The sequence below is a fragment of the Tachypleus tridentatus genome, chromosome 9, assembly GCF_004210375.1.
Source record: "Tachypleus tridentatus isolate NWPU-2018 chromosome 9, ASM421037v1, whole genome shotgun sequence".
Taxonomy (NCBI): Eukaryota; Metazoa; Arthropoda; class Merostomata; order Xiphosura; family Limulidae; genus Tachypleus; species Tachypleus tridentatus.
The window spans coordinates 42,752,748-42,779,882 of NC_134833.1; the positions used below are offsets into that span (position 1 = coordinate 42,752,748).

Sequence of the window (27,135 nt, forward strand, 5' to 3'; positions counted from 1 at the left end):
CTTTACAGTATACTATTAAACAATCTCTCAGTACATGAAATACAAAATATCACATTCGGACAGCTCAGTGTATACAAATGGATCATATTAATAATGTGCTCTCGAACATCATGAATTACTTGAGGAAGTAACCATAAGAAATTTAAACAAGTTTTAATTTAAATTTTGGTCACTGCCCTAATAAATTTCTAATATTTCATCATAGTTACTTTTGTTAAGAAATACACAACAATAAATGAAAAAAGATGAATAGAAAAACATTTAATACTTGTGTCTTGATGCAGGCATTTTGGTGTCAGTGACATGGGGCTCTAAGGCCACTTGTTTTCACTGTTTTGGTTACGTAAAGCATAATTTATGTAGCTGTCAAATATGAATTTTAAAGCACAAAAATGTATGAGGCACTAGAATAAAATGTCTCTAAAATAGTATAGTTAACCCTTTCATAATGGGATAGGTATACATTAGTTCATCTACACATTTGCACATGTTAAGTATTTGCACTATAACATTTGATACAGCATATGTATCTTCACAAAATTTGGTAGACTTTTAATAAAGATTACAAGTATTTTGTATACAATAATATCAGGTTTTTTGATAAAATATTTTGACAAAAGATTTGTTTGTGAAAATAAGCTGTTTTGCTACTACTAGTCTGAGTGTAAAGTGATTTCATGTTATGATTAAGAAAACTATTCATCATCCCAAAAATCTCAAATATTATTTGGATAATCTCTAAAACCTCCTAAATACATTTCAAATGTTTGTTTGGAGTTAGACTTTCTATTTTACGTTATTTTCTATACTCTTAACTTTTTTGGAGTCTCTCATTTGACCAACCTTAAAAGCATCATAAAAATTAAGAAATAACTATAAATTATGCTTTTCTTGAGGTAAAATGACTACGTTTTGTACCATGAAAATGCAAATGTTTAGTCTAAGTAGCTTAAGTGTCATAATGCTATATATTTATTATATTGACCTTCCAGTTATGCCTAGCTAACATTAAATAACTTACATTGATGTGGTGTACGGGCATTCATGTTATGTATCCAGTGATACAAAACTAACCTTGTCTTCCCTGTCTTGGCAGTTTTAGTGGACTAGTATTTTGTAATATACAGTCACATTTCAATTATTATGCATTGTATATATATATGTATATAGATTATTACTGTTTAGAAATAAATTAATCTCATTTTTCTTAAAATATAGAACAATAAATCAAAAAGTTAAACAAACACTTATCTCTTCTAACCATGACCTTTGTACTCAGTTGTTGCTGGACATAGGTTGCTAAGCCTTTTAAAATTTCACACGTGGAGGATATCAAACAAAATTTTTTTTAGGTTTTATATATATACAGTTGAATAATCAAAAAAATCATAAATGACTACAGTGATACTACAGAATTCCACTGTAATTTATCAAGCTTAGTAACTAAGATGTTATTGGGATGACTCACTAAAATCTATATTTAAATGTGTTCTTTTAATATTTACTTTTAAATTAAGAAATTAACTCATTTTGTTATATTAAAGTTTGAATTATAATCAACAATTTTATTTCAGACTTATTGACATAAATTCATAATGTAGTAATTCAATAAAATTTTGAATGCAGGTAACAAACACGATAACATGGATTTTGACCAGTAACCCATTGCAGTAGGGTTAACTGACTTCCTAGCTAAGTTATAAATGGATCTAAAATAATAATTTAGCTGCTGAAAGAAGTAACATCAATCAACAGTCATTAAGCATTCTTTGGCAACTAATATCTTTAGTTGCAAAAAATAGACAATCATCACATTTGAATGGTTCAATAATTTCTCCTTTTGTTGGTTCTTACCATGTATTTAAAAAAAAAAACAAGTATTTAAGTGGCTTCAAAAATAAGAGGGACTTCTCTGAAGAGTTTAATAAAATATTGATATTTCAGCAAATCAAGAAGATGAGAGGCTTTAACTATAAATTCTATTTTGTTAGTATGTGCAGTTTCTTTCTTAATGGTTAAGCACTAAAGAGTTCTATTGTAGAAGGAATAAAATCTAAACAGAACATTTCTTGGTGTGAATGTGTCATGTGACATACAAAAGTAATTACTAAGAAGTTTTTGTTTCCCTTTTAATTAAGAAATTAGAATTTGTGGAATATTAAAAGTTGAATTATAAATTATGATTTGATAGTGAGGTTATTGACATGCAAAAAGGTTGTGACATGTTCATTGTATTCTAAGTGTTAATCACTATAGTCTAATGAACTTTTTATTTCAGTTTGTTTCATCAATCTTGAGAGTACTTCATGTCAAATGGTTAAGAGTTAGGAACTAGTGTTGTAGTCTCAACTTTATTTTTGTCATTGATAAAACATCAACACTAAAATTTGTGTGTGTACAGATTAGCATCTTCATAGCTGTAGAAACACATACACTTGTGTAAATTATGTTTTGTGATAATTTTGTTTCAGATGGGTCAGTTTTTCTATGCAGCTAAAGCATTTGATGTATTGGAAAAAATGGACCCTAACCCAGAATACTGGGAAGGTAAGCGAGGAGCTTGTGTTGGAACCTTTCAGATGATCATTGCAGGAAATGAACCAAAGTAAGCAAATGTTTTTCTATATAGTAGAGATTTTATGTAAACAGTGTTTTGTGTAATTTGTAAAAATAGTGATTGACACATAGTTCAAATATTGTACTTATCTGTTTCATTAGATCTCATCCACTTCTGCCCTCTATATGAGATTTCTTCTCCTTTATTCAGATCGTTCCCTCCTCCCAAAGACCTTGGCAACTAAGAAGGTTATCTCCTGCTTTTTACCTATTTCCCTTTCTGCCATTTCTAATCTCTACCCTCATCCCAATTCAGATAAGACTTCTGTGTCTGGTTTGTACTTGTCATTGTTATATTGCCTGCATGGCTTCCTTCCGTGATACTAAATCTAGACTTGTTATTCCTTGGCAGTCTAATTCGAGGAAATTCCATTGTCAGGCATGTGGCCCCTTGGTGTGGATTCCAATACATGGTGAGGAGACCTCCCAGGAAAGGTTCTGTTCTCTCAGTTTACCTTCTCTGGGATCTAAACATCCATTCATGTGTTTGCAGTGTGTAGCAACCCATGAAGGGGAGGAGAGGATCCTGGTGGTTAAGGGCCCAACCCTAAAACACCACTTTGGCCTTGAATTCCTGTAGAAGGGTGGACTACGGTCAGTCTGCTGGTCCACTTGGGCTAGGGTCAACCAAGTACCAGTGTTGAAAGTTCTCAACAGGTGTTGTGGACATTGTATCTGATGCTGGTATTTGGGTACAGTGCTCATGAAACCATGGCATTGTTGCAGTGTCCTTCTTTGTCACTGTGGTGCATCCCCTCATAGGGCTCCATGGTGGGTGGGATCAGTGGGCACCGAAATTTCCTTTTTTTTATTATGGATTCTCCAAATAAAATAGTAAAAAAATAGTCCATGGGTAAACGGCCATGTCTTGAAGTTTCTGAGCAGCAATCTTCAACATCTGTACCACCGGTTGTACCTCATTTTCTTATCCTACATTCTCTTTCAGACAAACCTCTAGGGTAAATATCCCCCTTTTTTATTCAGAAGGGACTAGAGGGACTTGCTGGCTCTCCAAAGTCAGTCTCTTCGATGGCCCATTCCTCTCTGACATCTACTTTTATCCAGTTTTTCTGGATACCAGGCCAAGTTGGTATTCACAGGAATGGCTCGTCGACACCGCAACTAAATCTATCTGCTCTGGCACTATCACCACTGTGCCTGTTCCATACATGGACTATGGTCCTGTATTTAAGGCTTGGCTCTATGCCAGCTGGCAGTCGACTTGGAGTGAGTAACGTGAAAACAAGCTTTTCCAAATAAAACCCTGTATTGGATTTTGCCATCTTGCTTCCATAAGGATTGGAAAAAGGAAGTTGTTCTGACTAGACTACGCATTAGTCACAGTTTTTAACTCATTATTTTCTTTTATCTGTGTAAAACTCAGATCACAATAAGCCACATTTTACTTTCTTGCCATTGTTACGGCTCTCAACATCTTGCTCTCACTGGCTCCTCCACCTGTTTAGTGTGGGATTCTAGCTAAAGTGTTTCAGAAGGTTAAATTTTCCTATAAGAAGAATGTTTTTCTTGTAATACTTATCTCCACTCACACTGTCCTACCATTCCTCTCCATGATAGCTAGTGTTTGGGTCTGATGATATTGCCACTCTCAAAAAAGTAAATAAGAAAAAATAATGGAAAACTTATATACAGCTCAAGTTTAGAGGGTGCAGTGACATAGGTGGAGAGAGTCACAAAAGTAAAATAACCAAGGGTGATACGGTGGGGTATAAAAACTAAAGCAAGTGAGGTAAAATTTGTACCAGTACTTAGACAGGCAAAGAAGAGAACCTTTTGTCAGGATACAGCTAAAGTGTGAACAGAGGTATTATCAGAAGTAAAATTTTGTAAGTATTCTTCTAGAAATTAAGGGCCTGGAATTGCCAGGTGGTTATGGTTATTGCCTCGCAATCTGAGGGTCACGAGTTTGAACAGCCATTTCAACAAATGTCCCTTTTAGCCATGATAGCATTATAATATGGTGATCACTTCTGCTATTCATTGGTGAAAAACAGCCCAGGTGGTGGTAGGTGTTGATCACTAGCTGCCTTTCACTGCTAAATTATGGATAGCTCGCACAAATTGGTCTTGTATAACTACTTGAAATTCAAAATAAATCAAATCAGTCCAGAAATTAGGGGCTGAATGAAGTCACTGTGCTGGTTAAATATTGTATTTAATACTAGCTAAAGTGTAACATTAATATATTGTTGATATACAGTAGTTGTATGCACTGAAGTATAGGGAAAATAGACATATACATAACTACACTTAAATACTCTTCTAAATATTTAGACACATTTCGAATTATTTTTAAAGATAATCTTTATTTTATGATTTCTGTAGGAGAAACATTTTTAAAGATTTACAAGTGTCTTAAAATACTTCCTTTCAATAGGCGGGTCTGAACATGACTGTTACAAAGTCTCTAAAGCTTTCTAAACAATGCATGTTAACTAGCAACAGGGGAACAGGATTTGAAGTTTTATACATAAAAATATTGGATACAAGTTGAGAGAGATCATGAGTTCACTTTATAAGATGCTGGTTATATCTCATTTTAAAGTGTTCAGTTTTTGTTACCTTAATAAATAATGCTGAATCATTGGAGTAGGTTCAGAGAAGAGTTACCCACTCTTAACAAAAGTTATATGAAATATATCTTTTCCAAAATATAAAATAATACCTTAATTACAGATTAAATTAGATTACAGTACATTTGTTACATTATACTAATTCTCTGGATAAGTAATGAAACACTGCAAGAGGAAAAGATATTGACTTTCAAAAACTGAAAAAAATGTGTACAGGTCACTAAAAAGTGTAAAACAATCTCAACTTTTAACAAGAGTTTAATGAAATATATTCCTCATTACATTTTTGTTTTATCTGTTTTTGTCTGTGCCTTTAAAGGTTACAGCAGTATATTAAGGCTATTATTTATAATCTTCTCTTACAAAAGAAAGCATAAGCAAGTCAATGACTACTGTGCTAGGACAATAGATGTGAATAATATGTTTAATTATTTTAGGGAATCTGTCCATGAAATACTTCAGATTTTGCGCAATACTAGTAATCCTCAAGTGGAAAACATCGTGAGAGTAATGAAGAACTGGGCCAAAGAGAACAGGATCCCAGTGTGATGCCCTTATTCCATCCAAGAAAAGTTTACTATAATTCTTGGTTTTAATATTTACAATTAATATCTACAATTGTAGAAAGAATCAACAAAACATTCATCCATTCATAAATTTGTGAATTTTTTGTTTAACTCTTTTTTTTAATTGTACTTTTATTGCATGTGTTTTGATAATTCCTAACAGTATTTTATTTTCTAGTCATTATGATAATGCTCCCAACTGGGACTGTGGTGTGTTTTTGAATTTGCAATGCTAAAATAAGGGAGTTCAATTCCCCTTGGTGAGCATAACAGATAGCTCGATGTGGTTTTGCTGTAAAAAAAATTCATGTTATGATAATATTTTATGCCGTTTTTTTTTCTGTACAGTTTGTTTTACCAACTGTTTCCTGGAGTTAAATATATACAGGGGTGGGGAAAAAGTGGCCCCCATGAAAATATTAATTTGTTATATCTGTTATCAGATAACAGAAAAATATGTAAGACTATGTTTTTAGAACGCACTCAACAAGATCCGTTCAAATTTGATTTAAAATCCCAATTTTAACACTGGGTTTTATAAAAACCTGAACTTTTTCATGATTTTAATTACATTTTCTCATAAAAAATGTTGCACACCTGCTGTAGTTTCTTAGATCTTCTCATTCCAGTTATCTTACTAATGATCAAATAATTTTCTCTGCAATTGTGTAGTTGTAAAAAAATATCTTAGAAGTAAGAGAATTGATGGTATGGAATGGCCAGGTCAGTCACCTGATATCAAACCGATTTGAAATTCATGTCTTGAGTTAGAGCAATTAATGAAATATCGCAAGCGAAACATGGAAGATGAACCTTTAGGAGTAGTCACTAAAAGCATGCAATGTCAATATGAAGCAGTACTGAAATTCAAGGGAATACTGACTAAATATGAACTTATGAAATTGGTTTATGTTATTTTGAATTTTATTTTTATCTTTGATTATTACAATTATCTAATAAAAGATATAAAAATTTAACATTTTCAAGGGGGCCACTTTTTTTTGCCCATCCTCTGTATATGCTTTACTGACTTACTACTGTAGACAGCAAAATAAGTCCTACTAGCAAAGTTTTTATGTGTGTATCTCTCTTATGAATTACTAAGAACCTACTGGAACAGCTTTTGCTTCTAAGAGTCTTGTAGTCTGTAATATAGTGCTTATAAAGACAAGAGAAATATATTTTTAAAAGTTTTGTAGACTGTAATATAGTGCTAAAAGAGAAGAGAAATACATCTTATTTTAATGTTACTTTTTGTTTACAAAATATTATTACAGAAATTGCATCCTATTAACACAGTTTTATTCACAAGTGGTCTCACAAAATAAATTACTTCCTATTGGTATGGTTTTTGTTTTATATCTAAAGTGTGTCAAGTCAGCACTTTTTCTTATCATATATCATACAGGCATGTCCTGCTGGTACAGTTCTTTGTTGCCAAGTGTAGCTCTGTTTAATGTATATTCTATTATCATATGTTTTTATGTTATATGCATCTTAGAAACATCCAAGAATTATTCTAGCCTATTCCCATTCAATGTTCAGAACTTTTTGTTTTCTCCATAAATGTTTGTACACAGTTCTGTTTAGTTTTCAAAATGATTGTTTTGCACTTGCAACTATCATGGGATGAATAAAAGTATCATACATATTGTGCACACTTAACTGAGGCACTGGATGATAAAGAACTGCTCAACCGTCTTTGACAGTAGATGCTTGAGTGATTTCCTTCGTGATAGGTGATGGAGTTTTCTAGAAAGATGTTTTTCTTGTACCTTTTTCCCTTTAATTCTGCCACTTGATTTTTCATTCAAAGCATTTGGTAAGATTCTGGGTTGGACATGGTTAAGTGTTGAAATGACATTTTTGATGCTACAGGAATGATTGTAAAAGTAGCCTTTAATTACATATGGAATACTAAGGGAAATATTAATCATACAAAAGCATAGTAACTTAATCAAATTATTAGTTTCATGTTCAATATTCATTGCACAAGTTCTCTTGTATTTTCTCAAAACCAGCATCTCTGTTGATATATAATATTCTTGAAATAGCTTTCAACTGTCTTTCAGTTATTATTCTGTTACATTATGTATTGTTATTCTTATAATAGCAAATGTTCTGTAGTTATTTCTGTATGTTAATTATACATGTGATATGTGTATTTACCACAGTATTTTTAAAACTTTCTTTTATATATCAGTCAACCATAAGTTAGTTCAGGAGAAAAATTAAAAGCTTGCTCAGTAAATTTATAGATACAGTGATAAATACAAGATAAGCTTGTTATTAATGATCATTGAAAAATCTTATTTTATTGTTTTATTTTACTTTATTTTACATGTAAAATTTCTGTAATTTTCAGTGGCTACTGTACATCTAGGCTATCAGACAGTTGCCCATTTGCCTTACCTACACCACTATTTAAGTGCATCTTATTAACACAGTTTTTTCTTATTGTAATCATAATCATTTTTTTACAAAGTTTGTTTTAAGAACTAAGAAAATGCACTGCATGGCAGTTTTTGTCACCAGGTGACAAAATAACTTTTTCACTGAATTTATTTTGAAATACCACCTGTTCTAAAAAAAATTGTATCACACCAAGTTTTCCCAAAATATTGTCATATTTTTCCAAATCATTTTTTAAAGTACCTACTAAACTTTAAACAACTTGTTTGGATATAGTTTCTAATCAATTTTTAAGTTTTTCTCAAAGTTTGATTATCTTTTTTTTACCCATATGTTTTATGAAATGTCTCCATTAATTCAATAACTCTTATCAACTCATTTTTCCAAGTTTGATTGTTCATTTATAATGTAATTGTCAGTTTTTCCATTTCCTTTTCACCTTATATCAGAGGAATCCTGAAGTACAAGAGGTTTTACATGCTTAATTATCTCATACTTGTACTATTGATATTCTTCTAAAATAGTTTTACTATACAGGTTGTTTTACATAGTCTAAAAGTGGTTCTAGAACAACGTTTGTTATCAGTTGCATCTTATAATCTTCTAAGTATTTATAGCCATAGTATGTTTTTATTTTCTCACAAAGTGTCTCCCACATTCTGTACAATGTACTGTTACAGATTTTAACACATTTCATATGTTGTTAATATTATTTTTAACACAATTTGTTTCATCATGTATGTACATCTTATTCAAATAATTTTTTTGTTTTACTGAGGATATTCAGTTGACTATATTTGCTCTGTATGTTAATTTTAAAGAATTTTTCACACATTAATTTATTCTTGTGAAATATTTTTATTCAACTTAGTTTCTTAAGTATTGTAATGTCTTACTGAAAATTAAAATGCAGTGTTTCACAAAACTATATTTCATTTTGAAGTAGTATAAGTTTTGGTATAGTATAAATATACTACACTATTTATATATATAAATTAGACTTTTACAGATAAAAAAATCAACTTTAAAAACTATGGTAACAATTTATTAATTTGGCAATGTTTCAAGCAAATGCTCTTTGCCAAGCCAGAAGCAAACCTGTTGGTTAATGGTAATTACAGGAGTGTTTTGAAAGAAAAAAATACACAAAACAGAATGTAATATGAGGCAGAAAAATGAGAATTGAACACTTTATCAAAAACAATATAATAGAACTAGTAATTGAAAAACAGTATCAAAAGTTATTAGAAATACAGAAAAAAAGTAAGTTATTTCTTTTTTTACCATGTTAACATTTTAAGATAATAAAATAAGGGTATTGAAAAATTATAAAAAACTTAACTGTTTGTTAATACTCAAAGGATTTAAACAACCCAATTTAAAAAATATTTCTTTTTCAATAGCAGTTCTTTTACTTATATTAGAGGGGGCATGATATAAGGCAACTAGTTTAAAGTACTCAAGAGAATGATCATTTGTGTTGAAGTGCCAAGCTTCATGTTTATCTTGACCTTCAATCACGATGCTATGTAAGTGTTCTCATGTATGTTCAGCAAGCATTCAGCTGGATACTCCTCTGGTTGTTATAGATATGTTCAATAAACTAAACATTTAGATGTATAGGTGAAATGGCCATTTAGGGTTTCTAAGAGATATTCTATTATCAGCATAAGGACAACTGTTGGATCTGTTCCTCTAACAGCTGTACGTACCAATTTGAATAATAGCTAATTGTTGTATGTTTTTCAGAAGTTCACTATGTCTTTGATATTAGTGTCTTGTTTATAAGAAGTTAACAGGTTTGTTAGGAAACATATGACCAATAGTATTGTCCTGTTTAATGATATGGAAGTTATAAGACAATCTACATGTTTGTGTGTTGAGTGGATGAAATGTAAGGGGAATATGTTGGTGATCAGTGAAAGTAGAAATGTGTTGATTGAAGCAAGATTTGAGTGTGTGTGTAGTTGGGAATGTAATGCTGGCAGGCCGAGTGATGGTCAGCTTAGCTGTTGGAGCTTTGACTAATACTACCTGTTACACTGTTATTTATTTGAAGTGAAGATGCAGTGGGCAGATGGAGCACAAAGGCACTAACCTGAGGCTTTACAGTTAAAGCAAAGATGGCTGAGGCTAAGATTACAAGAATACTTCTTTTATTAAGTTTTTAATATACTCTTTCTCTAATAGGTTAAACTCTTTTACTTCAATCAACACTTTTGCTAAATGGGCTACTTATGAATATTAACTCTATAGTACTTTCATATGCTAACAGATATTAAGGAATAATGGCATTAAAATACATAGAGTTCAAGCGAGAAACAGTTGGCTCATATTTGCATTTAATTTCAAGATGTAACTTGACACAACTTATTGGCTTCCTACTGCTTTGGTAATAACTTTGTTGGCTTGTAATGGTAAAAATATTGTTTCAGTATGTAATGTTGGCACAGCAAAATAACCCACTGTGTAGCTTTGCACTTCAAACATAAAACAAACTACAAAGGCTTAGTTTTTAATATTTGACTGAATGATTACCGTTTCTACAAAAGTTGCAATGAAAAGATCATAAATTACATGTCTGTTAGTGTGACTATCCACTTCTGTGTTTATGAAGCATGCTTATAGCTTCAATACTATTTGAGTTAATTTTATGTTCAAAATATGGTTGGCATGATTTACTAGTTTAATTAATATCAATAACAGAAATAACTGATGACAGTAAGTGATGAAAGCAAGTGAGCAAGTATAAACAGCAGAAATTGTTTTCATTGCACAAGGTGCTCCAGATATCTGTACCCCAAGTGAAAATGGACATTACCTTTTTAAAGTTCAGCAAACATTTTTAATGTCAAGTGTACATATTTCAGAAATGAAAATACCCTGAGGGCACAGTATACAAATAATTGATATGTATATGGCTATTAATGGCATGCAATGTGAATAATAAATAAATTGTGTATTTTTCCATACACATCCACTCTTCTGAGACACACTATATATCTTGTAATGTAGCAAGTATATCAACAAAATTACCATTAGAACAGTGCTCTGGAAATAGCCCTGGTGCTAGTGTATGTATAGGGTGCTTTATTGGTCTACACCTCCCCAAATTTCACTCAACCCTACCGAATGTCATTGTCCTTACTACTTTAAAATCAAGTATTTTTTTTAATTACTGAGGGTGATTCAACAAAAATTCCACCACATCCCTCCAATGGGGTGGAGCAATATCCAGGCCAGTCTGCAATGGTCTTTTAATAAAATACCATTGTATGGAGGAACAATAAATAATCTCACAGTAGAATATACATCCATCCAAGTATTAAAGCACAGACATGTTTATAACTATGCTTCACCAACAGAATCCTATAAAGTATTTATATAAAAAAATCCCAAATAATAAGCATAAAACTTATTATAAATTGCCCATTACTGAACTTAAAATTTTATTTAATAAATATATTCACGTATGTAACTTTTTAATGAAATGTGACACTGCTAAAAATGTTAGATAATTTTTTTCAAAATGTAATAGTGCATGTAAAGATAGTACATCTTGTATGAAAATACTATACAGTGCATGCTAGAGATTTCTCAATAGTAGTAGTACAAATCATTTTACATGCATTACTAAAATGTGGATTTTTTTTTATTAAAATAGTAGTTCTAAAACTTGTATTCTCAGACCTTCCTGATTTTTATTTTCTCAGCAGACCACAGATTGAGAAGTGATGATTTAAAAGTTTTACAATTTTATACCTCAAATAAATACTAATGCACTAGTATATACAAATCACCAGCACATTCAGCAATACATCAACTACTTGTTTAAATAAAACCAATATCAGGAAAGTAGTGAGGCATCCCTATTATTAACCACAATGTTTATTATAACATATTATAATCCATTTGTTGATCCTTGAGGTAAAATTAAAGAACATGCTTAACAAGTTGCATTCCTGTGATTGAATTAAAAACACAACTCTTGGACATTTTCATAATTTAATTAAATCACTAATGTTGTTATGAGCACAATTTTCATTAACTTCCCAAACAAAAGTCACACACACCTACACTATAATATTATAATGGTATTTTGCTTATAATGATGGTCACTGTAGTTTTATTAAATTCATTAAAAGTACCACTAATACAATCTGAATCTATTGCTTTCAGTAGAACTTAATGACAATTTGTTAACTGCTTTGTACTTACTGACTTTTATTGATAAGAGGTTAGAACTAAGAAATTAAAAATTCCAGAAAGGAAAGTTTTTGATGTGTCTGTATACATTTCCACATAAAAATTTCAGTTTTTCCAGATTTTTTCTACACAAAATAATGGTAAAACTATTTCTTAATAACCACTTCACTTGATTCAGATCAAATGCATTTCTGGTATATCTAGATTAATGATAAATGCTACACAAAATAATTTATCCAGTACTGTCTGTGGCATACACTGAGAAAAGTATATTGCAAAATTGAACTTGGTCGTAACCAATTGGCTAGGTGGATAAGGCACTCGACTTGTAATCTGAGGGTTGCAGGTTTAAATCCCATTAAGACCAAACATGCTTGCCCTTTCAGCTGTGAGGGCATTATAATGTGATGGTCAATCCCACGATTCATTGGTAAAAGAGTTGTTAGTGGGTGGTGATGACTAGCTGCCTTACCTCTGGTCTTACACTGCAAAATTAGGTACAGATAGCCCTAGTGTAACTTTGCATGGAATTCAAAAACAAACCAATCATAACCAATTACAAGTAAAGAAAAACAAAGAACTATAAAATTCTTTAGACTATAAACACCAGGAATTATTAGTGACTGGAATAGCAAGAATGATTTAACCAAAAAACCAATGGTCTTACTGTTGAAATTATTCAATAATTATCTGTTACAACCTAAAAAAATTTTTTACATAATGCTTTTCACCATCATGTGTCACTAACATCCAAACAATGGTCATTTGAAATCTTACATTTCTTTACATTAATCTTTCTTACTTTATACTGGCTAATGGTATAAAAATTATCACTGCATTTATAGATATACTGAAACTCTAGTGATTATAAATAATCACGTAACACAACAAATAAATTGTTCTGGATTAACAAAATGAACACTGTAGAGCATTAATCTAAGAACATTCAAAAGGTGTTCAATAACAAATGGAAAGTGTATCATGATAAACAGTTCTGGAATAGAAACATTAACATAACTTTAAATGTTACCGTTGAATGTAGCATTTAGTAATTCTTTTCTGTATTCAAAATATTACAAATAATAGCATTTGAGTGTTAACTAAACTGATATTTAGTACAATCTAACCCTGCAAAAATACAAAAGAAATTTACCAATTATTTTAACAGAAAATTGATTAAAATAAACTTGAAACATGCATACTTATCCACCTCACTACTTGTAGTATTAGTACTAAACGAATGTTTTTTTTAAATACATAAAGCTATTTTCTACCACCAAAATCTACACATTCTAATAATTATCATTAGAGATTTTGAAAAAGAATACTGTGTTATATACATTAAGATAAATAAATTAATGGTTATGACTAAATATCTTGCATCTTTAATAACAACATAAGAAAAATGCCATAAAATTAAACAAATGTAAAGGGACACTGAAACTACATATTGTATACCAACTGTGAATTATATAATCATTATATTAATTTTGGAAGGGCATACCTCCAAATCCATTGAATAAGATTCCTCTGGGAACATGGATTCTGCTTTTTACAGCTCTTTATACTTTGAATGTTTCATTGTAAAATTTGCATATCTAACCAGGCACTCTGACTTACAGTATATTTATTAGAAGTGTGTGTGTTTTCTTATAGCAAAGCCACATGGGGCTATCTACTGAGGGTTGTAAATCCGTATACTTACCGCTGTGCCAGCGGGGGACCTATTAGAAGTAATTGTAACTACTCGCATGTTTGTAATTTGAATTTGGTATTATAAAGTTATGATTGTTTTATTAATTGCACGAAAATAACAAGCAAAAACTACACTTTTCACAATTCAGTAAATGTATAAAGAGGCTTAACATAAATGGAGAATGGTCAACTTTTAACCTAGATACTCATACTATAATTTATCGTTAAAAATTGCCCTCTATGTAAATTCAGAACCTCAGTAAATTAACTGTTACACATAAATTAGTGATACATGTGTTATAATTAGATTGTAATAAGCCGGATCGGAGTTAGTAAAAGCCTGTACCTCGCACTAAAGTTCATGGATCTCGATTACAACTGTCATTAAATCACCTAAATTTGAGGCTAAACTCGTTACGAGCTAAAGTTTCACTAACTTCTCAAACGAAAGACACAGAATAATTCGTGCAGGTTATGCTCCGAACCTGATATGATCTCAAATGGCTTCCGTTTTCGAAGCAGGTCCTCTGACATTTTCAGTTTCTGTTTTTATCGAACATCATCAAATAATGTGCATGTGACGACATCAGAGTTGAAACAGTCTCGCGAATTGTAGTGAGGCTGGAAGCTGCGAGATTAAGTTCGTTCGTTAACTAAACTATCATGTCGGTACCACTAATCTGTGTAGGGTCGTTGGAAGACTCTCCACGGCCATTTCATCATACCCCTTTAAATCCCGATCTGCTATAATTATTATACTTCTGTTAATCTATAGCAAGCAATACTGATCAATATGCCTCGTTGTTCAGCTGTTGGATGCAGTAACATATCGGCCAAGGGATGTGGCAAAACCTTCCACTTGTAAGTACTCATCTTAGATTTATGACTTATCAGTTAAACAAATTTTATCGACTTTAATGTACTGAAACCGTATATTCCCTGTAAAAAATGTATGGGAAGATAAACCCAATCACAACTGGTATGTGATAAACTGTGTTTAACATAATTACAGTTTATTTACTCAATTTCATAACTAACAAAATTGCGTACAAAATAAAAATATGTAAATATTTTATTATGGGTCCTGACCGTGATGTCTCCATTCAGACTTCTTCAACACCACGTCACTTTTTCGCTTTTGTGAGTAATTGAACAATAGCATTTTGCACGGTGGCAGATATGTAGCGCAAAATAAATCAACTACAGATTTATTTTTTTAATTTAACTTAATATCTCCCAAAACACATCCTGACAGAACACCAGCATGTCAACAATACAGTAACTATTTGCCTAAATGCAACTAAAGAAACTGTATTACGACAAGTAATTTCTCTCTCTCTGATATTTAAATTCTTTGTCATTATGTCACATAACCTTTTTTCTGTGTAAGTTACTTATTATTGCCCTTAAAAACGTGTTTCTAATTTTAGACAACAACAGTTTAAGGTAGCTTAACTCCAAAATAGTAATATTAAACATTGGTGTTTTTAAAAATTAAATTTACGATATTTTAAGGAAAAACTGTTGTAATAAATAAAACTTAAATTTACACGAGATATCCTTTCGAAGCAAGGATTGTTCGACTAAACATATACCAGAACAACCTAGTATTGCGATTCAGCCGTATAGTGAGCGGCACGTAGTAGGAATAAAACAACAATGAATACCAGTAAATAAATGCTTATCTTGCATGTGAAAAATCTCACAAGTTAAAAAACAAAAGTAAGCCATTTAAAGTGAGAGATATCAAACACCCAAATCATCATATCAACCAAATGGGAACACTTGTAAAAGCAGTGGTGACACTTGATGTGGAAAAAAATCATGTATATATATAATACGTGTATATTTGTATCATGTAGAAATAAATAGTTTCCATTGATCATATGAAAATAATCAGTTATATTCCATCATGCTCTCGTTCTGCTTTAAGGTTTCCCAAGAATGTTGTAAGACGACAACTATGGGTGACCAGGATGAGGAGAGAGAAATTCAAGCCATCAGACAAGGCAGTAGTGTGTTCCGATCATTTTGAGGAGATACATTTTGACAAAACTGGCCAAACTGTCAGACTGCATCCAGATGCAGTACCAACAATTTTCAGCTTTCCTAACAATTATCAGAAGGTACGTACTTAACTACACTTTTAAAAGAATGCTAAGTTACATGGAACACTCACTTAAACTCAGTTATTACAGAAATAATAATATCAATTGATTATTGGTTTTGATTCACAATAGATTTGTTTGTTTTGAATTTTGCGCAAAGCTGCATGAGGGTTATCTGCACTAGCCATCCCTAGTTTTGCACTGTAAGACTAGAGGGAAGGCAACTAGTCATCACCCACCATCAACCCTTGGGCTACTCTTTTACCAACAGATAGTGAGATTGACTGTAACATTATAATGCCTCCACAGCTGAAAAGGCGAGCATGTTTGATGTGATGGATTTGAACCCGTGATCTTCAGATTACGAGTTAAGCTCCCTAACCACCTGGCCATGTCGGGCTGACTAGAGGAAAGGCAGCTAATCATAACTATCCATTGACAACTCTTGGACTACTCTTTTACCAATGAATAGTGGGATTAACCATTACTTTATAACTCCCTCACAGCTGAAGGGGCGAGCATGTTTGGTGTGATGGGGATTCGAACCTGTGACCCTAAGATTACAAATCTAGTGCCTTAACCACGTAACTATGCCAAGCTGGTTCACAGTATGAATCACAAAGAATTGCATAGTAGAACAATTAGGCATAAAATACCTTAAATAATAAATATTCAGTTAAAACAACACTTTAAAACCTTTACTACTGATTGCTAAGACTGTACGTATAAAAATGCACACATGTTGGATTTACAAGGAAAAGAAAATCTACTCAAAATTTCCCATTTCTAATTTTATTATTATTATTCTAGTGCCTGTCTACAACAAAAACTGCTCAGGATATTGCACCTAAACCTTTTTGCAAGGCTTAGTATGGCCAGGTGGTTAGGGAGCTCAACTGGCAATCTGAGGGTTGCAGGTTCAAATCCCCTTAACACCAAATATGCCTGCCCTTTCAGCCATGAGGGTATTATAACATGATGGTCAATCCCACTATTTGTTGATAAAAGAATAGCCCAAGAGTTGGCAGTGAGTGGTGATGACTAGCTATCCTCCTCCTAGTCTTACACTGCTAAATTAGGGATGGCCAGCACAGATAGCCATCATGTAGCTTTGCACGAAATTCAGAGAACAAACAAATCAACCTTTTCTTGAACACTAAATAAGACACTGTGAAAGTTGTTGGGGTGTTGAAAGTCAGTTTGTTTCTTCTATATTTTACTTAAGCTAAAAGAATCATAATTCTGATATAAACGATGTTAATAATATCTCTTGAAGTTAGCTCTCTTACAAATATCTGGTGTTTCCATATAAAGTTCAAGTGCAGGAAGAAATAGGAATTACCAACTAAAAACATAGTGTTACAGGTGACTGTAACACTATACAATCAATATCTTTTGGAAGCCAAACTCTGTATTATTTATGAAGTGAAGGAGTGAATAAAATAAATACACATAATATCAAATTTTATTTAACACATTCATAGAATAAAACCTTTAAAGACATGAAGGTTTTTTAAAAAATATTTTGAATTCTTATGTTTTATTTGAAAAGACTGCATTTCTATTGGTGATTTTTTTTTGCACTTTGTGGAAATTGTATCTTAGTCCAGGAATATATTTGCTGATCACCATGCATTATATAGAGGGTTTAGTTGCACAGAAACTATAAATACACTCTATATTATCAAATAAATCTCCAGCAGTAGCTGAACATTTTATATCTTGAATTAATGCGATCAAACAGCCAATAGCTACAGTAAATCATCAATTTCATAATGAACCATATCAGCTAGCTATGTTTATTATCATTACAGTATATAAAGTTAACTATTACACCAAGCATTCCTTTGCTAATATTAATGCATCACAAAAGCTAGCAAACAAGATAAATAAAAAATTGGGAATTTTAAAACCTGTAAATAGAAATTATAAAAACTAAGGAAACAAGCTGGAAATACAAAAGACATTGTTTGCTCAAACTACAAATCCATATTTCAACTCAACCAAATATAATTCTAGGTAACAGCAAGGAGCCAAGATATTTTAGTTTGAGTAAAGAAGTCTGAAGAATCTGCAACCTTGTTTCCTGAATTCTTTTTACAATTCCTATTTACAGGTTTTAAAATTATCAGTTTTTATGTGGTAATATTTTTTATAAAATCTTAATAATTATAATTTATCTAGTTCTTGTTCACGGGCAAAAAAATGTAAATACAAAATTGATATTTCATGTTTGATTTATGATATTGTATGTATCTGATTTCAGAAAGCTGGCAATTACAAATCACCTGAAAAAAGACAATCTGCAGAATCAAATTATCAAGAGACTCCACAAACAACTCAAGACAAAGAAATCAACACAACACAGCCAACCCACAAAGAGTGAATAGAAAGCTTTACCAGATTGAATTTGTCTCAGGCCTGCAAGAAAAGATTGAACCTAGGTCAGAAAAAAACCAGAAGATTGCAGAAGAAACTGGAACTCATGCAAAACATTGAAGACTTCATGCAGTCACACACACGATCTTCAAGTTATGTGTAGACAAGCTTGAAAGACCTTTGTTGAGGTACCACTGGAACTGATAAAACACATAATGAACCAGAAGGGTAATGAAACATCACATAAGGAATACCATCCTGTCCTCAAATTCTCTTGCCTTTATGCTCCATTTCTACTCTGTGTGTATTGATGCTGGATGAAATGGCTATCAGGAACCATGTTGAGTGGGATGGTGAAAATATGCTAGGTTATGTTGACACTGATTTTGGCATCACATATAATTTTATACCACTAGCAACCAAAGTTTTGGTCTTCATAATGGTTTGCATTCATGATCACTGGAAGGTTCCTGTTGCTTATTTTCTCATCAGTGGCCTATCAGATGTTGATAAAGCTAGCCTTGTTTGTCAGTGTACTATGAAATTTGCATATGTTGACATAAAGGTTATTTCTTTCACTTGTGATGGACCTTCATATCACTTATGAATGCTAAAAGAGCTTGGCATATTTGTGTATCCTTCCATCCATGACTGTAGTTTTTCCTAACATAATCAACAGATATGTGTCCTGTTAGATATTTGTCACATGTTAATGCTGGTCAGAAACACTCTTGGCTTATGTGGCATCATCATTGATGAGACTGATAAGAATGTGAGATGGCAGCATCTAGAAAGCCTCAAAAAACCGCAACAAGAGGAAGATCTACATCTTAAGAACACAGCGTGAAAGTTCCAGATGAAAATCAATTTTGCTGCCCATACACTAAGTTCAAGCACTGCTTTTGCTCGTAGATTCCAGGGGTAGAAATATTCTAAATTTTCATTAGGACACTTGTCCTGCTGGACAGTAAAACTTGCTGGACATTTGAAATTTTAGCAGGACACCTTAAAATTGTCACCGGACATTACTGAAAAGAAGAAATCAAGAAGAGACAATTATTATATAAAACAGAATCATTTTATTTATGGCACTGAAATATTATTTCAAAGCAAGTGGCACCAAGCCTTGTATCCAGTAAAAATGACACATCAATCAAACTGGTAGATTTAGTCATCCAGCACTAAGACATCAGCTGATGCAGAGTCAGTCTTTCTATTGTCTCTATGTGTGTGAATTCCATGTTGACTCACAAATTGTCTGGTTTTTTTACTGTCCTTCCACCAGGATTCTACAGACTTGCACAGAAATTCTATGCTTGCAAGTTCACAGGTCTTATTCTTATCTAATTTTATTGTCATCAACTCATTAAGAGAATCATTTATTAGTTTGGACTGCCAGTCATCCTTAATAACTACCATCTGGGAAAATCCATGTTCTGGTTCAGCAGATGACACAGAAATCACCTGCGTGAGGCATATCAAGGCCAACACTGTTGATTCAGGTAAAGGTTTTCGTCCTCAACAGTAATTTGACTTTATATGTGGGCCCACAATCCACTTGCAATACCAGCCAGAGACTCATCTGATTTGGCAAGTTTTGTTTCTTTGAGCAGTGTCTCATGTAAGTCAGCTTGGCAAATATCAGCTGCAATGTTGAAACCCTTAGCTTCTAGTAGAGCACCAAAGTGGTCCAATAGTGTCTGGAGTCCATTATGGCCATAAGATGACAATGCTTCCTTGCTTTTAGGCCAGTTGCTTGGTTCAAAAATTTGAAAGCCACCAATAAAATCTTTATCAAATTCTTCAAATCTCTCATTCAGATATGTGACAATTTTACATATGAAGGTGGCAGTTTCTTCAGCCATGGATTGAGCAACTGCCTCTTTTGTGGCACTTGTTGAGCCTCTGACCACTAATATCAATCACTTATCCTCTATGTAACCACTTGCTAGTTTGTTCACATGTTGTGAGCTTTTTAACAATTTTCTGGGATTTCTCAACATGATTCAGATTGCCCAGCTTCTCTTTGCAAACAGTGAGTTTGTCAGAAACAATGTTCACAGCAACAGAATTGTCTTGCATTTTGAGACTAAGAGATGTAAAAACAGAAAGAACTGCCGAGAGTATGTCTATGTACAGGATGAATTTAAGGCTTGTCCAAGTACTGTATAATCCTGCAGCTTTATGTCCATGTTCCCCTTTGTCATGCAGCTTTACTTGATACAAATGCTCTGCTAAAGTTAGCCAGTTATGAGAAACTGACTCCAGAGCACGCTCTTTATAGGCCACCCATCGGGTTCCTGTCCCTTTTGTTGGCTTTACCAACTTGTTTGAGGCCAGTTTTGTGATGAATTGTCATAAAACTTCCATAGGTTTTCTAAAAAGGTTTGGATACTATCAAGGTAAGGGATGGCCTTGATGGTCTTCTTAATTGTAAGTTCCAATCTGTGACTAACACAGTGGATCCCTATCAAATAAAGTTTTTGTACCTTCAATCTGTTGACAAGTCCTTTATTTGTGCCAAAATTGAGAAATTCTCATCCCAAGTAATTAAGAAACCTTTACCTGAACTAAGTGCCTGTAACAAATGTTCAGAATCATCCTTCTCAACTGACTGCAGACACAGGAAGTGCATTACTGGGAAACAGTCACTGTCCACGTATCTTACATAGACTTATCTCCTGCTCAATGTTGGCAGTGTCTGTTGAGCCATCAGTCATAATGCCAAAGAATAATGAGGTGTGCAGACGAGATCTGACATTGATTCTAATTGTTTCTGCAATATACTTCATAAAGTAACTCCTTGTTTGTCATTGGCATAATGTTCTGTTAAGTTTATACCAAAGTTGTGCTCCTGCAGCAACAGAAGCTCTTAAAAATTGCTGAATGGTTTGGCATTCAAAGCCATATAAAGGGCAGTCCTGAACAGCACAAGCAAACAATCTTTCTCAGTCTGGTTAAGTTTGCTCAATTTTTTTCATTGTGGGAGTTAAATCAGGTGTTTCTTCTGCTGTCTTAGCTTGACAACTTAGACTGTGGGCACAACTGTTTTCATGCTCCTTAACAGCACTTGCTCTCAAGTTGGAAGATCCTGTTATGAAGGTGTTCTTCTGCCTTCCACTACTTTGGTCATATTTCTGACAAATTGAGCAAAAGATCAGTCTGGTAGCGTTATTATATCCCATCCATGGTTGGCCTCTATTCCATTCATCCTGGAAACAATGAGTAGGCTTAGCACCAGTACTAACAGTAGCAGTTTTTGCTTTAACACTTGAGCTTGGGTCAACAAGCTTGGGTTTTTTTCACTTGAGCTTTCATAGTATTGTCTTCTGATTCATTCGTCTTGCTCGTGAAGTCAAACTGAAATAGATCATGAGACTTTCCCGTTTTTTTTTACTATCAGATGCCATGGTCAGATCGTTGTGAATGTTTGGCAGTCACGTGACTATCTGTGATGGCATGGATAAGGCCACCTAAAAAGCATATTTTGTGAGCATTCATGACCGTTTTTTTAAATTTGCTTTTTTTTGTCTTAAATTAAATCTTAAATTTTGCAAGTTATTTTCCACTCATTATAGAATATACTTTTAAGTAAAATCTTTGGGCAGTAAGTGGCAAAACTTAAAACAATTTGAGTGGAAAGTTGATTTTGAGCACAACATGCAAGATAGCTTTCATTGGCTTTATGGCAGCCATAAAAAAGCATCAAGGCCCTCTATTAACAATATGTGAAAAAAGGTACATCACAACTGTTATACTTGTTAACATACAAGTCAAATCAAATTATCATTTGTATCAAGTACAAAGGTTGACTTGTCAAACTCTCATGAGGTATTAATGTTTATAAACCCACTGAAACATGTTTTCAGCATCTGTTGATTGCATCAGATTCAGGTCTGCCTCTTTTTGGATCTAAAATCCCATCTCTTATAATGCACTACCCTGGATGGCTTACTCCAGCACATGTTTGATTTAGAGCCTAATAACAATCATGTATTCTCCTTGACAAAATTTGTATCCCTGTACTACTACAAGATCAGGGTGCATCACTGAGCCAGGTCATTCACAGACACTACAACTGGTAAGCTAAGTTAGAAGGGCACTTGGTGAGCTTCATTATCTACAACAAAGTTGTTTCTGTAGGTGTTATACAAAACTGTTACATGTTTGCAGCATTAGTGTAAAATAGCATTTGTATATTATGATTTTGTCAGAAAACTCATTTGTACTTTAAATAAATGTTTTCATTTATTAGTAAATTTTTACACCAGTCACAAAAATATTTCATTTGTTAACAAAATATTTTTGTTTTACATTTTTTAAATTATTTACAGATTTATTTTTACAGTACCAAATTTTAACCTGTTTAATTTTTGTTATCAGTTTATTTATAAATGTTATGCTTGTATAAGAGGTTGTGCATCATACTTTGCTAACAGATTTAAATTATTCAGCTATTATTTTATGTGCTGATATTACTTTGAATTTTTCTCTGTGAATAATACACTCTTTCCCTTGTGAAAATAATTGTTGATAACTGAGGAATAAATATTCATTTTGTTCTTGCAAGAAAGGAGGCAGTTTTTCTGTATTTCGTCTATAAAACAAATTCACTTGTTTTCTTTGTCATGTCATTGTTTTCTATAATTCTGACTTGCAGTAAATATCCAGTATACCCTATAATGTGATTTCATGAGAGTTTGATTTTGTTCTTGTAATCCAAACTGTGCTTTAGGTGATGACCTAATGTTGGATCTTTCTTTGTGTTTTTGAAATCACACTTTATATGTGAGAAATAGTGAATAATATTCCAAAGTATAATCACTTCTCAACTATAAAAGCACTCTTATTTTTTATTCTGTGATTTTGATTTCAAAAAACTATGAAAAGCACTAATGCAACACTCAGTGATGTCGAGAAACCCACTTGTTGAGAAATTTATATGCAAAAACGGCTCGTTTGGGTTGAGAAAATATTTTACATAGATGAGCGAACAACGTTTCGACCTTCTTCGGTCATCGTCAGGTTCACAAAGAAAGAGGTAACCAACATGTGGTAAGCTTCCGGTCAGTTACCTCTTTCTTTGTGAACCTGACGATGACCGAAGAAGGTCGAAACGTTGTTCGCTCTTTTATGTAAAATATTTTCTCAACCCAAACGAGCCGTTTTTGCATATAAACTAATGCAACACTATTTTATCAATGTGTTACGGTGACACTAACTGATGGCTTTCCATGTATAGATCATTTGGAAAGTGCAAACCAAATCAAAAGGAGATTGTTGCACTATTTTTAAACAATTCCACTAGAGAAGAGATGCTTTGGGAAGATAATGAATTTCACACTTCACAAAAGACTGAAAATAGCAACAACCAGTCTCTTTGCTCAAGTCACAAAGTGAAGAGGGTTCTGTTTTGTAATGTGACTTAGCAACATAAAAAAAACATCGTTACATCAGTGACAAAAGCACCAGTTTTGTTTAATAAACACCTATGAGCACAAAGATAATAAACCTCATGTTCCAAACAATTTGGCCATACTAAGAAAATAAACATCTGTAAAAATCCATAGTTGCCATGAATTTTTTGAGAATGTGATTTACTTCATATTTTCTAACTAATTAAGATGCAAGATAATGTTATACATTGTTTAGCACATATTCACTGATGATGAATGCATTACTACCATTATGTGTAAAAAAAAAATGCAGAGAAAATCTGTTTTGACCATAATTTATTTAAAAATTACCAAAAAGGAACAGACAGCATTAGCTGGATTGTTAAAATGTATTTTGTCTGCTTTGTATGTGAATAGATTACACAGCACAGTACAAAAAATACCTATCTTATATGAAAATTAATATTTTGTACTTTCAGTACATAATGATTTGTTCAACATCATATCTGTATTGATGCCTAAGGCTTACACTTGGTCATAGTTGTTGTTCCTAAATAGACTGAACCTACCTGTATACTTTATTCTCAGGCATTTCTTTACCTCATGTTGCTTGTTGCCATAGTGAGTTGGATCCATTGTTAAGTAGGTTAAAAATTTCCATTTTAACTTTAGTTAGCTAAGATGTAATAATTAATTAAAAGTAATAATTATAACTTTCATACCAAAATATTCAAGTGCAATCGTGATTCAATAACAGTTGTTTACAAATGTTTTCTTTAGTGTCTCATTGCAGGTAATAGTCACATAACTGTCTAAACATGGATTAGCCTTGCTATATTATACAATACTGTGCATATGTATTAGAACTATAATATTTTATCATTCTTTCCATTTTATAGGGCTAATGCCCTTTGATAATGTAAATTTCAACAGTATGGTAATGTTTAACTTGTTCCTGTTGACAGTTAAAAGAGCCAGGGTAAGAATACTTACCATTCTTTAGAATTCTCATATACTTGTACCAAGAACGTATTATAAAGGTTTTGTTTGAATGAACATACTGATCAAAGTTTGTCTAAAATAGCTGTCATAGTATTCCATGTAGTGTCTTAACTATATATAAAGAAATAAGGAAGTTAGCAAGGATCTAGCATGTTAGAAGAAATGGATTTAATAGAACTCCACAAATAAACCTTGATTTAGAAAAAAAAAAAAGTATGTTTCAAGTTTTGTTACCATGCCACAGCCCAAAAAAGTGTAAAGAGTAGTCAATACAACAGAGAGTTTGGATTAAAGCTTTATCTGATGCTAGTTGGAGTCTGAAAATTGTTGCACACTTGAAATTCTCCCCACATACTATCAAGTACATCCTAGATAATTAGACTGAGACATGTAAATTTGAAAATAGGAAGGAGAGAGGCAAAAAATCTAAACTCGGTGATACTGATGTTAAGTATCTTTATTCATGCAGCCTTTGGAGCAGAAGAAAAGCTGTCACTGAACTCAAGCATGAGATAAATGACCACATACCAAATGACAAAAAAGATGGTTCAACTAGAATGAAATATTTAGTTGTGTAGTAGTTTAAAAACCTTTACTTCAATTTCCAAATATTTTCAATTGGCTTAAATTAGTTAAAAAGTAGAAAAATAGGCTGTTAATTGGAAAAAGTATGTTTTGGATGGGTGAGTTCAAGTTTGAAGTATTTGACTCAAAGCATAGGTTGTATGTCTGGTGAAAGATGCTTACCTCAATGCATAGCACCTGGCATGAAGCATGGGGAAGTTAGTGTGCTAGTTTGGGGGTTTTTCTGCTGAGACAACAAAAGATATTTGAAAAATAGATGGAGCAATTGATCATCACAAATACCACCAGATAATGATCCATCATGGATACCATCTGGTTTGTGTATTATTGAAAAAGGATTCTACTGCCAAGAAGATAATGACTCCAAATACTCATCCAACCTATGCAGAAATTACTTAGCTAAGAAAAAAAAATGCCATCATTCAAATGATGGAATGAATCCCACAAAGCCCTAATCTCAACCAAATTGAGCAGGCTTTAGATTTGATAGATCAAAAACTTGATAAATTAAACGTTACTTCCAAAATTTCTTTGGAAATATATTAAAGACATTTGAAGTCAAGTTTCAAAGGATGCTTTGATAAAATATATTGCAACAATGTACGAGGTCTGTTCAAAAAATACGCGGACTGTTTGAATTGCGCGGCTCCAGTTGGTTCCAGGGGAATCCGCTAGGTTCGCAGAGATCAGCTGATTACGACGCCATTTCCCGATTGCAGATATCTTCATTTGTGTATTAGCTACGCGGTTTTAAGTGAAGTGCGATTTTTTTCGTTTGGCAGATTTCAGAATGAATGACCTGAAGGAGCAACGACTTGCTGTGAAATTTTGTGTTAAACTTGGAAAATCTGCGACTGAAACTTTTGCTATGCTTAACACGGCTTACGGTGATGTTGCTATGAAGCGTATGGCATGTTTCAAGTGGCATGAACGTTTTAAGGATGGTCGACAGTCCATTGAAGATGATGAGCGTCATGGACGTTCTTCCACGTCAACTGACGACCCACACGTCGACAAAATCAACACCCTGGTGCGGGCAAATCGACGTCTGACTGTCAGGGAGCTTGCTGAAGAGTGTGGGATATCAGTTGGATCTTGTTACGAGATTTTGACCGAAAAATTGAAGATGCACCGCGTTGCTGCGAAATTCAGCTCTCAGAACTCGTGAGTTTTTGGCCAAACACTCGATCACTGTTCTTCCCCCCCCCCCTACTCACCTGACCTTGCTCCTTGCGATTTTTTCTTGTTCCCCAAACTCAAAAGACCCTTGAAAGGAAGAAGATTTGAGACGATTCCCGAGATTAAGGCAAATGCGACGAAGGAGCTGGAGGACATTACAAAAGAAGCGTACCAGGACTGTTTCAACAAGTGGAAACACCGTTGGGATAAGTGTGTGCGTTGGGGAGGGGAGTACTTTGAAGGGGTCCCAGACCTGTAACTTCGAAATAAAGTACATTTTGATTTATGACGTCAGTCCGCGTATTTTATGAACAGCCCTCGTATGAAAGACTGTCTGCAGTTATTAAAGCAAAAAGGAGGCACACAGAAGATTAACTGTTTGCTGAACTCTAGCAGT

At 33.1% G+C, this 27,135-nt stretch overlaps 2 protein-coding genes and 1 long non-coding RNA gene across 4 annotated transcripts in view; 2 read left to right on the forward strand and 1 right to left on the reverse strand.

The window, feature by feature from the left end:
- Positions 1-9,116, forward strand: part of Ttc26 (tetratricopeptide repeat domain 26) — a 97,054-nt gene extending 87,938 nt beyond the window's left edge. For both annotated transcript variants that reach the window (XM_076454016.1, XM_076454017.1), the window contains exons 17-18: positions 2,472-2,605; positions 5,648-9,116. In XM_076454016.1, the coding sequence (XP_076310131.1) occupies positions 2,472-2,605; positions 5,648-5,759 (246 nt within the window). In that variant the 3' untranslated portion in view covers positions 5,760-9,116. The remainder of the gene's footprint in view (positions 1-2,471; positions 2,606-5,647) is intronic.
- LOC143225145 (uncharacterized) overlaps positions 1-14,952 on the reverse strand; it is a 28,708-nt gene extending 13,756 nt beyond the window's left edge. The window contains exon 1 of the long non-coding RNA XR_013013638.1: positions 14,575-14,952. This is a non-coding gene — a long non-coding RNA (uncharacterized LOC143225145). The remainder of the gene's footprint in view (positions 1-14,574) is intronic.
- On the forward strand, positions 9,252-23,149 carry LOC143225144 (THAP domain-containing protein 2-like). The gene is made up of 3 exons (XM_076454020.1): positions 9,252-14,950; positions 16,023-16,215; positions 18,464-23,149. Exons 1-3 carry the CDS (start codon positions 14,883-14,885, stop codon positions 18,581-18,583), a joined length of 381 nt encoding a protein of 126 aa, XP_076310135.1. The 5' UTR covers positions 9,252-14,882; the 3' UTR covers positions 18,584-23,149.
- Positions 23,150-27,135: the final 3,986 nt, after the last annotated feature.

Excerpts from the sequence above, each read along its gene's own strand:
- LOC143225144 (XM_076454020.1), top strand. The coding sequence starts at position 14,883 with ATGCCTCGTTGTTCAGCTGTTGGATGCAGTAACATATCGGCCAAGGGA. Across the intron at positions 14,951-16,022 it reads TGTGGCAAAACCTTCCACTT|GTTTCCCAAGAATGTTGTAA; the intron begins GTAAGTACTCAT and ends TTCTGCTTTAAG. Across the intron at positions 16,216-18,463 it reads TTCCTAACAATTATCAGAAG|AAAGCTGGCAATTACAAATC; the intron begins GTACGTACTTAA and ends ATCTGATTTCAG.